This window comes from Sceloporus undulatus, chromosome 1, assembly GCF_019175285.1.
Source record: "Sceloporus undulatus isolate JIND9_A2432 ecotype Alabama chromosome 1, SceUnd_v1.1, whole genome shotgun sequence".
NCBI lineage: Eukaryota > Metazoa > Chordata > Lepidosauria > Squamata > Phrynosomatidae > Sceloporus > Sceloporus undulatus.
In genome coordinates this window covers 187967708-187980040 of record NC_056522.1, presented here as the reverse complement: position 1 = coordinate 187980040, position 12333 = coordinate 187967708, and the positions used below count along the sequence as shown (strand labels likewise).

Here is a 12333-nt window from a genome sequence, read left to right as displayed (position 1 = left end):
TTCTGCAATACCCCCCTCCCCTCCCCCCGAGAGAGAGAAAGAGAGGGGGAAAGAGCCCAGGGGGATTGGGGTGAGGCTGGCTCCAGGGAAGAAGAATGTTAGCTGGAGCCCTTTCTGCCTGAGGTGCAGTGTAGCAACTGCCTTCCCCCCCCTCCTCCTCCTCCTCCTCTGTTTGTTACAGTGTAGCTGTAGATTGGCCTAGGCTTTCCCGGGTGGCTTCCTCCTCTTCCTTCCGGCTCTTGCAGCTACCGCCTCCAGGGAGCAACCTGAGGAGGAGGAGGGGCCCTGGGAAGCTCAGCCTCAGCAGCAGCAGCAGCAGCAGGGACAAAAGGCCTGCCCTCTCGCGACTAACTCTCTTCCTGTGTGGTTGTGTGTCTGGGGGGGGGGGGGTGCCCCCCCTTCCCCGCTCTTCTCCCTCCCCTTCTCTGGCTGAGGGGTCGTCTTCCCCCCCTCTCTCTCCCCCCCTTTGGGGTGCCTTGGGGGACTGAGGCCCCAGGGGACCCTGGCTTTCAGTAGCCTTTGCTTTCTCTGCCTTGGCAAGTGTGGAGGTGACCTTTGGGACAGTTCTGGCTTGCCTCAAAAGCCAGGGCTGCCTGGGTTTTGCCCCTGTTTGCCACGTCTAGGCCTCTTCCTTCCTTCCTTCCTTCCTTCCTTCCTGTCTCTTCTCCTTCCTTCCTTCTCCTTTCTCCTTCCTTCCTTTTTCTTCTCCATCCTTCTTCACTTCCTTCCTCCTTCTTCCTTCCTTTTTTCTTCTCCTTCCTTCTTCACTTCCTTCCTCCTTCTTCTCCTTCCCTTTCTTCTTCTTTCTCCTTCCTTCCTTCCCTTTTTTCCTTCCTTCTCCTTCCTTCCTCCCTTTCTTCTTCCTTTCTTCCTTCTTTCTCTTCCTTCCCAGCCTCTCTTTCCCCTTCTCCTTCTCCTCCTCCTGGTCCCCCACAGCACTGCTCCAACCCAAACACCTGCTGCACAGAGGAACCTCCAGGTTTCCTTGCCCTTCCTCCTCCTCCCACTGGTCAGAAAGTTTTGCAGTCTTCAAAGAGCCATTTGCTCCTGGCCCCTTCTCTGGCACACAGCTGTTCTGCATTCCTAGCTTTTTAAAAACTAGGCAAAATTAAAGAGAACGTCCCCCATATTAAACTGCTCCTTTTGGATGAGATGAAAGTGACCGTTTGTTTTGGGAAGACGGGGATTGTGGTGCCCTGTAAGGATGGACAGATCCGGGTCAGAGACGTGACCCACCAGGCGCTCCAGAGGTACCTGAGAACCAAAGAAAAGGTAAGGAATATGGCTTCAGCGGTACATCAGTGTCACCTGGTGCAACTCCTGCGTGGAGTTTTCAGCTGCACATATTTACAGTGGGAAGGGAAACATATTGCGAGGAGCAGGATGGCCTTTTTATGTCAGTGGGAGACGGCTGTCAAAAATGACACTGCTGAGTAAACTGAGAGATGAGATTGTGATGTTCTTGTCAATTCCTCCTACAGAAGTGTTTGTCTGTATACTTTAAAAAAGAAGAAGAAGATGGAAACTGTAGTGTCTGAGTGGGGCTGGTGTACTTTTAAGGATGTACCATTAGGCTCAGGCAGCAGTGGCAAACTTCAAAACCGTAGACTGATGTCTTCCCAGGTGTCTTTTTCAGGTGCTGCCCAACCAGTCAAGGTGAGAGGTTGGGAAAATAAACCTGATCGGCACTTCCATATAATTCTGTCTCAGATGTTACAGCTGGGCAGTTAGATTTGCAGTTCTGGTTTCTTGACCACGGAAAAGTGTCTTGATTTAAATGTTGAATTTGTTGTGCTACAAAATTCAGTGTTAACTGGGCTATTTTTCTTTCTTTCTAAGCTAAATGCCAGAAGTGCCAAAGGCTGCTACAGTGAAGAACCCAATGACAGACATAAGATCTACAACACTACATCCCTGTTACTTCCAAGCATCCCATGGGCTGGAGCATCTGTTGCAGTTGCCAAAGTGATGCCACCAAACCCAATCTACAACATCTAAGAGCACATAGGAATGGCCATCCCGTTTTCAGCCTTTATACTGTCAAGCCACCTTCCTGGCAGCTGGTATAGAGAGTAGGCTCGAAATGGTATAGCTGAGCTTCATATGCTTTTAAATGTTCTGGGCTGGGCAAGGGCTGCTCACTGTGGAGAAGATGTTCTGCATGGTCATCCCTGTGGTAACAGGAACATGCTCCAGTCTTATGCTGTTTTCTCCTGTAATGCTTGGAAAGTCTTCACCCCCCAGGGTCCACACACTGGTTAAACTGCTGCCACTAATTTCTTCTTCACTTTCTGTGATCCTGGGATGCCAGGTGTCACAAATGTGGGTAGTAGAGTGAACAACACTATGTTGCAGGTGTAAGGGCTTGCCAGTTTGGGGGGAAGGTGGTTGGGGGTGAAACACATGACTCCAGAGAGATAGCCCTGACCAGAATTCCTCCTGAATCCCACAAGATTTTCACTAGATAGGGTAGAGTATATACAGGGGATATTGACATCATGAGCATCCTATATCGTTTATTATGCAGTGTTTAGTGATGATAAAGTCATTCAATAACCGTGAAAACCAGGAACATTTTATAATTTCAGGAAATTATGAATCACTGTAGTATCGGTAATCATGACTGATGAGTATTAAAACCAAGACCAGAAATGATCAAACCCACACAAGTCAAACAAAAATCCTTTATTAAGCTAATTACTGAATAATCTAATCCTTAAACAGGTAACCTACTTGCATAATTTTTGGTGCATTAATTTCAGCTCTTAAGTTATCAAAAGGAAATTTCCTACCATTCTGGCTTTCTGCTGAGAACTTTCTGGCCCTTTGGTAGGTCATAGGCAACTCATTTCCAGTTTAATGTAGATAAAGATACACTTGGCCTATGCAAAGAATACTGGGATGCAAATGATTATTCATATATATATGTATGTATGTATACATATAAATTATATTCAGCACATGCTCTTGCACTCTTTCTGTTTCTATCACTTTCTGAAATCCATGCTGTGGCCTTGTTCTTCTCTCCCCCTCTCAGGGTTAATGCTTGTCTCAGGCTGCATATGCACTGCAGAAATAATGCAGTTTGACACAACTTTTACTGCTATTTGGAGATATTTAGCCTTCTCTGTCAGCTAGTCCTGATGCCACAACAAACCACAATTCCCAGAATTCCATATCATTGTGCCATGGTTGTTAAAGTGGTATCAAACTATTATTTCTGCAGTACAGATGCAATCTACACCTTTCCCAGTCTAAGTACATATCTGTCAATCCTCTCTACTATGTATACTTTTCTCACAGTGCAAACATATTTGGGACAAAGTCCCAAAATTAGATTATATACAGGTGGCATCTATTACAAAATCAAAATATGGTATTGTGCAGCTATTCTGTCATTACAGTTACATATATTCATTACTAGTAATAAGAAAAAAAGAGATTGGCAAAATGGTGGGAAAACGTGAGCAGGGGGATTACAGATACAGCTGTGGGCTGTATAGAGATTTGTGAATGGGGATGGAAACTGTATAATAAAAGTGTTGCCTGGACATACAAAAAGTTAGTTCACTGCTGTTTTATCTGCTCACCCATCAGAACAAAGTCCACAATCTTACCAATGAAGCTTACCAAACCTCCACAGCAAATCATGTCAGATTAACTAGTTATATCAGGCTCTATATTATGGTGTACATAACTTTATAGTCCTCAAACAAGGAGTTCACCTGCAGGATATTCTGGGATTAGGTTTTCTATTTAACTCTGTAAACGAGGGACAGGAGTTACATAGCCTTTCATATGTTCTTTGAAGCAGTGCCAAACATTCCCTTACCATTAGCTATGCTGCATAGGGCTGCTGGGAGCTGTAGTCTGTATGGTTCATGTCCCTGTTGTAAAACCACTACTCTGCACATCAAAGGTGAATGATAGGATGGGCAGTGTTGCTTACCTGAGAACAGAGGTATGGAGCAGCCAGTTCAATGTAGTTTTCAGTTTGTTGGGGAAATGGAGGAAAAATAGACTGGAAGCAAACTAACAGGTGCAATTTAACTAATACGTATCCCTGGATTTAGCCAGGCCTGGTATTGTTCTTGACTAGCTGTACTCACTGTGCAGTTAGATGACATACTTCTGGCTTGCCTCTTGAAGAGGCAGAATGCAACAGGCACAGCCTTGTTTGTCCTTACACAATATGAATCAGTGTACTGGGAGCCTCAACACAAATTTGTCCCTTTTACTTTGTTTCTTCACCTCTTTGGGAAAAGGTGAGTGTGGGTTTTTTTTAAATGCTAAGAAAACAGTGGTTTGGCTGGCAGGGTCTTGTGTAGCACAGACATTATCACCCCACTCCCTGAGGCGCTCCCTTTATGACAGAGAATTAAATGAATTTATTGATCAGGTTGACATCACTCCACTACCTTGTGTTGCAGTTATCTTGTCTTCTCTAGCAACTGTTATGCAGAGAAGATGGCAAAGTCATGGTATATGCTCTCATCACAAAATCCCACCAGTGGTGCCTGGCACTGACAGCTTGCATTCAGGGATGGCTCTTCTCTGGAAATCTGCCTTTGGTCAGTAGCATCTTTTGTACACTTATCTTAAGGACCTCTTTATTCCCCCCCCCCCCTTATGCTTGGAATTAGCTGAAAGCTGCCTGTACTTTGTGCTCTTATTGTTTGTGAGGTATGTGTGGTATTGTTAACATGCTTTATAACAGGTTTGGGCCCCTTGTGGCTTTCAGATGTTGCGAGAGTGCATTCCCCAATATCCCTCACCTTTCACTGTGCTGTGATGTTGGAAGTTGCACTCCTCCACAAGTCACAACTTGCCCCTCCTTGCTTTACAGCAAAAGGGCCACTGTACTGTAGGTTACTAGCTTTGATTAGTGAAGTGCCCTTCTCCTTGTTAGGCTAATGCCAAGCATCCCTATCCTAGCTAGGGTTCATTTGCGCAATCAGGAGAGTTTTTCCTTTGGTAAGGATGACAGTTCAGTGCTGTAGTGTATGTTTCAAAGAGAGTCCTGAGTTCAATGAGGGGCAACTCTAGCTGAAAGGATCACTTGTGTCAGAGGTGGGCAGGATCTCTGCTCAATGCTTGGGAGGTACCACCCATTAGAGTAGGTAATAGTGGGCTGATAGATCAGACAGTTTCAAGTATTCATCTTGTAGCCACATTTAAGAATAGAAGAAATTCCACAATCTGAAAGCAAGTGAGAAAATGAGAACTTGAACATGAGAAACCCAGAGATTTGTGAGGTTTGATGATTGCTTTTGGCTCTGCTTTGCTCATGTGATATGTAGCTTGCAAGTACTCCTCAATCCTTTATTGCCCCTGGATTTTTAGGTGGCCCTGGTAGCAAAGGAGTATTATTTGCACCGTTATGCTTATTGTGGCAGCTGCAGCCTTTCTTGAGCTGTCCATATATGACAAAAGTGATCCATATCTATGTTACATCATGCTTAGGTGACTCTAACATACCAAATGCTGCTTATGGTGGTCCTTGCAGTGTGTCTGGAAGCTTTATGTTGATGCAAAATACAGTAGCTAGGCTACTAACTGTTGTGTGGTACTAAGATATTATTAAACTGGTTTGTAATTTTACATTTTAAAGTCATAAATTACTTACAACTTGTCTAAGGGGCAAACTGCCTTGATATAAACATGTCTAGTTGTTTAGATATCCAGGAGAAGTTCTTTTGAGGAACTTGCCCACAGATAGTTTTACTGTATTAATATTTTGGTGATTTTTTAAAAAGAAGTTTTAACATATTTCAGATTTATTATGCACAGTCTTTATGACTTTGTAGTAAAAAGGGCACTAACGTTGGGCTCTGTCTTGTTCATTCTCTTATTTAATTGACCTAAAATCATGACATTACAAAGGACTAATGCCCTTTAGGGTCCAACTCTATCCTATGCGGAGTATGTAGGTTGCAGATTGGCACTTGTGGATGATACTGATTGCTGGTACCATAAAGAGATTGGCATATGGTTTGCCTGTTAGAGCTGTGGCTCTAAAGAGCTGCAATTTCTCAGCATTTTGTCACTAGAGAGAACATGGAAAGCCCTTCAGGTTAAACTGAAAAGTGTTTTGTTTTGTTTTTGTTCTGGGAATTTGTGTTTGTTCTGGTCCAGCATGGCTGCTCATAAATGAAATAAAATTGACCATGGAAGATTATGAATATGGTCTCCAGCCTCTTTTGACCTGTGAGTACATAAGGCATTTTAAAGAAGTGTTGTGTGTGCAGTGAAAGAGGAAAAGAACACCTGCTAAAGGAAACATACCTGGTCATAAAATGGTTGTGATTGGGTAATGAGCAGTCACAATCCTTTCTTTCCACCCTGTTTTATCTCTGTGTATTGATTCACACACAGAGACAGATAACATACACGTACACAGAGAGTTGAAAAAGACAGAGAATATATACCCAGAGGATTGTTCACCTAGTGCAAGTGAATGGAAAAAAATTCTTAATTCATTTGGTGAATGAGAGAAGGAAACTGCACTTCTAAAAAGGGATGGAAATCCAATTGTCCTTTCACTGAACCCTGACATTCAGCAGGGATGGGGAATGTGTAGCTCATGAGGCTCCATTTCATGTCTCTGAAGTCCTACAGTTGGCAATCATTTGGCAAAAAAAGTCCGGAATGATTCAAAACCACCACTAAACATGGTGCTTATATCTCTAAGTCCCTTGATGCTCAAAATCTAGTGTGCATCACCCTCATACCCAGTTGGCCAAAAGAGAAACTGACATTATGTCATTTCTAGTCATGTCAGGAGTGCTGGTGAGGGCTCCACAAGGGATGCAGGGGTGAAAAATTGCCCTTGCCTTTTCTGTGGTTGAACTCTGCTGCTTGCAATACTACATGTGCAAGTGAGTCAAAGCGTTGCAAGATCACTCTTGCACTGGACAAAGTAAAGGTGTGATACAAACCGTTTGGTGGCTGCAGGAATGAGGCATGCCCACAGAAGGAGCTCTGTTTTGGAGCTCCTTTGTGTGCTGTGCCCAGGCTGCCCTAAGTGGCCTGAGAGAGCATGAAGACGTCACGCCTGAGCCATGCCGTTTGAATGCAGTGCGGCCATGACATCATAATGGTGGCGCCGATGTACACAGGGTGCTGCCCTTATGCTGCCGCCAGCACGTATTGAGGTTAGGGAGCGTGTACATGGTGCGTGCTCCCTAACCCTAATACCGGCACTGGTACGCTACTTTTTGGCGGTCTACCACACCAAAGTGTGCTGGCAAAAGCCAACACCTTATTGTCCAAAGAATGCTTGGCAGAGGAAGAGCATGTGCACATTATTTTTAAATTTTGTTTTGGAGAGGGTTGGGTCCTTGCCCTTCCTCATGCACATCCTTCCCCTGTGTACATCAATAGAGAAATTGCTGAATTGATTTGCATGGGGGTGTGGAGTAGGGGAGGAAGCAAGTGTCTGGTGGTTACTTTGGTGCAACCTTACCGGGGGGAGGCGGAAATGGTACCTGTGGAACAAAGGAATAATTGGGCCTGTACAGACAGGTCAAAATAAAGCTGCTTCGGGTCACTTTGGAGGTATGCTGTTTAAATGACACATGCATCTTAAGAGGCCAGAAGCAGCACCAAAGCTGCACTCCAGTCCTTAGGACTGGAGCATGGCTTTGGCGTGGCTTTCGGCCTCTTAGAACACATGCATCATTGAAATAGCATACCTCCAAAGTGACCCAAAGCACCTTTATTTTGGTCTGTCTGTACAGGCCCATTGTGTTGACAAAGTGTTACTATGAGCTTAATATTTGCTTTAATTTGGGGAGGGAATGATGTGGCCCTGCAGATGCTGTACAGTGTTGCCAACAAGCCTCACAGATATTCTTTGGAATGTTTTTCCAAAATCCCCAGAATTCCACAATATTTACCAGAATATTCAGTCAAAATCCCCGGAAAGAAATTAATCAAATTCTCCAGATTCTAGGGAATTCCCTGGAAATTGGCAATGCTAGTTGTATACTCCAAGTCCCCAGAGCTCTAGCCAGAATGGCTGATGTCCATTAGAATCTTGTGAGCTGCATGATTCTCATCCATGTTGTAAATGGCCTTTAGAGGTCTTGTTTCTCAGACAGTTGTGTTTGTGCTAGTTTGGTCTCACTGAGGTGCCACCAGCATGTGTTTTTTCTGACTGACAAACTGATCGATAAAAGTAAATCAGGTACTCTACACATGTTTCATGTTTATTGCTTTGTTAACAAAATAAAATCTAGGCACCTGCGAATCATATGATTTATTCAGAAGAGAGCTGATTGCAGACACATTTGCTTTCCTGAGAATGCTGCTTCACAAGCTACTGAATATTATTTCAGCCACAAGATCAAGTGATCTTGATCAAGTGAGAAGAGTTCAGAGAGAAACTTAACTTTATACTAATTGATGTGCATTGCAAACTATAGATGATATGTCTGATCTATGCAGTGTGATGTCTGTGCTACACTTCTAGTTTTTGAGGCTTTAAAAACTTTTGGTACTTCCTTTTAGCGTTCTAATATTATAAATGTGCCTAACATTTTTCAGTGAGCAACCCATCAAAGAAATAAGAGTCTGGAAAGGCTTGCATCATCATGTTGCTGGAAGAATCTTGTAGTTCAGTAAATGTGTTTCTTATTATTGTAGGATTTTGTCCATTGTCCAGTTTAGCATAGTTTTTGTTGGTGGCAAATTAATATCTGTAATAAGAATCTAGGATAAAAACTTGGTTTTGTGTGTGGGAAGTTTCAAGTCAATAATTAATTTTTACTCCTGAGCCGCATTTTCAGAGGCAGGCAGGGGGAATGAGGAATCAGCTTCTTCCACTTTTGATAAATGACTTGTGTTATTAGTCTGTAGCATCTAAAGTGCTGGGTTGTTTATCTCAGCCTAAATTGACATTGGTTATTACTATGGTAAAGTAAACAATCAACTTCTTCAGTTTGTTTTGTAGGAAAGTATGAAGTTACAGATACCAAAACAAACATTCCACAGACCTCAGAATTTTAGGTCACATTTTCTGCAGACAGCTCATTTAGCATAATACAGATGGGCTGGCCTTTTTCTTCTTCTCCTAAGCTCAACATGGGAACAGAAATTTAGAAACTGAAAATTTACATCAAATTTACATTTGAAAGAAACTTCATGTCATGTGAAACATAAATGAATAATTGTTCTTAAATTTGAGACCAATAATGTAGACCAGGAATTGGTGACCCAGATTTGCCTTTGTCTGCTCTCTGATACCTCTCTGCCACATTTTTAATTAAAGTGTGATAAGATGTTCTCAGCATGTATGAAATTTAAGCACTACTTCTGTTATGAGGAGTGAGAGGTTCAATCCTATGTGTCAAGATACCCTTTTGTCCCAGGACCACTCTCTGGATCTCTAAGAAAACTGAGATGAGTCATCTCTGATAGAAATGAATCCCAGTATGTCTTTAATAAATAGGGATTAGTGGCTGTAATTCTGCAGAAAGTGTGTTGGGCTGATTTTGCCCACTATAAAGCATTTTTAAATGAAAGGCCAAATTTTCATTCCTTCAAGGCTAATATAAGATCCTCATTGCTAACTTTGCTGAAAACTGCTGTTAGAACACAAACTGATTATTAAAGAAAGAAAAGAAAGAAAACTGAAGTACAGTACTAATTTTTAGGGATGCCATGTTTGAATTAAAAGTACTGTATTTTCTGGCGTATAAGACTACTTTTTAACCCAGGAAAGTCTTCTCAAAAGTCAAGGGTTGTCTTATACTCTGGGTGTCATCTTATAGGGCAGATGAAACTTCTGAGCCGGACTGGAGAATCTGCGGTCGCCGCATATGGTGGGGGGAGATAAAAAATGGCCGCTGCCACATCCTCACCACATGCAACGATCGTATGTAAGCACTACTACTACTCTGATAGTCTTGGAGACAGGAAGGGCTGGGCAGGCAGGGAGAGCTGACCAATCCAAGCAGGCTTCGTATACAACAAGGTTTCCTTCTAAGTATCTGCATGTCATTTGAATTAAAATTACCACATTGAAATAAAATCTGATGTTTTTTTAATTTTTATTTGGTGTGCATTGGAAGAGGGGTAGTCTTATACGGTGAGTATATCCCAAATTCTATATTTTAACTGGAAACATTGGGTGTCGTCTTGTATGCCCAGTCGTCTTATACGCCGGAAAATACGGTATTTAAATTTAATATAATGATATATATGGAAAGCTTATTAAACTTGTTTTTAGTTCCCCTCTTTCTGCTTTTTTTATTTTCAACACGTTCAGTAATAGCTGATCTATGCATCATATGTGTTTTGTGTGTATGTGTTACAAATACTTAGGGCATACAGAAACTCTGTCATCGAAGGTGTGGGGGTGTTTGTGAGTGAGAGATGGAGGCAAGTGCGAAATGTTTGAGTCTCATCTGGATTCCAGACAATAAATACAGTAGTATTTACAAACTGGACTTTTGAAGAGGTCCACAGAGGATACCCTTTGCGCATTCCTCCCTTCCCTACATTTTTGTGGGCAAGGCTCTGCAACACAACATTGCAGTGTTGTAGTCTGGAGTTTTTCTGTTTAGGGTTCCTGCCTCTCACTCCTCTTCATTCAGTTCTTGCCTCTTTATTTAAACATTGAAGTACTCTTATCAGTGTTCTATAAGAATACTAGTCTCTGTGAAAGCATCAGCAATGCACACTCTTCATAAATTTCTTTACACTGAGATAATAGTGCAAACCTCTTCTTTTGAATGTTCACAGGTGATTATGTGGGTTGTAGTATAAAAAGGCATTTAGCAAGAGTTTGAAATGTAAAGTTTTAAACTATATTGGGGGGAGGGTGCAGTGGTCCTTGGGTAAATATAGAAGATCCTTTGGAAGAGAATAATGGGCAATATTATAGAAGGGCAACCATCTTACCTATTTAGAAGGTGGCTTACTGGTGTGGGTGTTGCCACTTGTAAGCTGTTTGGTGAAGGTTTTAGGTAATGACCATGTTTTTGATAAAAGCATAAGCATATAAAAATAGGAAAGATAAACATTCCATATATATATATATATATATATATATATATATATATATATGAGAATGTATCTGTTTTTGAATGTGTAAGGAGCTGACTGTTTGAGGAAGGGAACACACTTCTTCCAGATGTTTGTTGATGGCTGATGAACAGGAACTGTATCTCTGCATTATTAATTCTAGAACTATTTCGTCTGCTCTCTGCTACCTCTCTACCAAATGTTTACTTAAAGTGTGATAAGTTGTTCTCAGCATGTACGAAATAGAAGCACTATTTCTATTATGAGTTTTAACTATGTATGACTAGTAAGAAGTTCAACTCAGTGTGTCAACATACCCTTTTGCTTCAGGACCACTCTCTGGAGAGTGGAATGATCTCTAAGAAAACTGAGATGAGTCATCCCTAATAGAAATGAATCTTAGTACGTCTTTAATAGATAAGATTAGGCTGTGATTCTGCAGAAAGTATGTTGGGCTCTGGTGTATCTTGCCCACTATAAAGCATCTTATCATTAATTTATTGTTAGTGGTTTTTAAAAAACAAACACACACCCAAGTCCTTCTGGGAGCTTTTAACAAATTTATTAGGAATGATATATCTTTACATATGTCACTGAATACTAAAATTAGGATGGTCCATTTCCCATTTCTATGTATGGCTGTGAAAGCTAGAGAGTGAAGAAAGCTGATAGGAAGATGTGCTGGAGGAGAATTCTGTGGAAGCCAAGGACTACCAAAAAGACAAGTAAATGAAGCAACTCACGCCTAAATTCTCCCTAGAAGCCAAGATGACTCAACTGAGACTGTCGTATTTTGGACATATTATGAAAAGTGATGCTGGATAAGGTAGAACATAGTAGGGAAAGAGGAAGATGGCATTTCAGTTGTGTAGATTCAGTCAGGGAAGCCATGGTTTCCCTGTGTCTGCATAACCTGAGCAGGGCTGCTGAAAACAGAGTAATTTGGAGGTCTCTCATTCATGGAGTCACGTTGAAGTTTATTTGAAGGCAGCTAACAACAAATCAAGAGCATGAACGGTAAGGGCTGACCGAAAAGTTTCACAGATTAAACCCGTGGTTATGAAACTTTTCTTTGAGTTGCTTTGGACTTAAACGGCCAGGAGCTTTAGCCAGCTTGGCCAGTGGTAAGGGACTCTTGGATCTGAAGTCCAAAACATTTGGAGGACCAAAAAGTCAAAACAACTTGGTTTGTTTGACTTAAACCATTGTAGTGCAGCGTGCAAGCAAGGTACTTCTCACAGACTCATATCTTTCCTGAGACTAAAGTTTCTTTCCTTTAAAGTTCTTATCTCTAATATTCTAATC

At 41.9% G+C, this 12333-nt stretch overlaps 1 protein-coding gene across 1 annotated transcript in view; it reads left to right on the top strand.

The window, feature by feature from the left end:
- The first annotated feature begins 816 nt into the window (after nucleotides 1–816).
- Nucleotides 817–12333, top strand: part of PARD3B (par-3 family cell polarity regulator beta) — a 313146-nt gene continuing 301629 nt past the window's right edge. Inside the window, exon 1 of the mRNA XM_042474689.1 lies at nucleotides 817–1272. Within this exon, the coding sequence (XP_042330623.1) occupies nucleotides 1153–1272 (120 nt within the window). The 5' untranslated portion in view covers nucleotides 817–1152. The remainder of the gene's footprint in view (nucleotides 1273–12333) is intronic.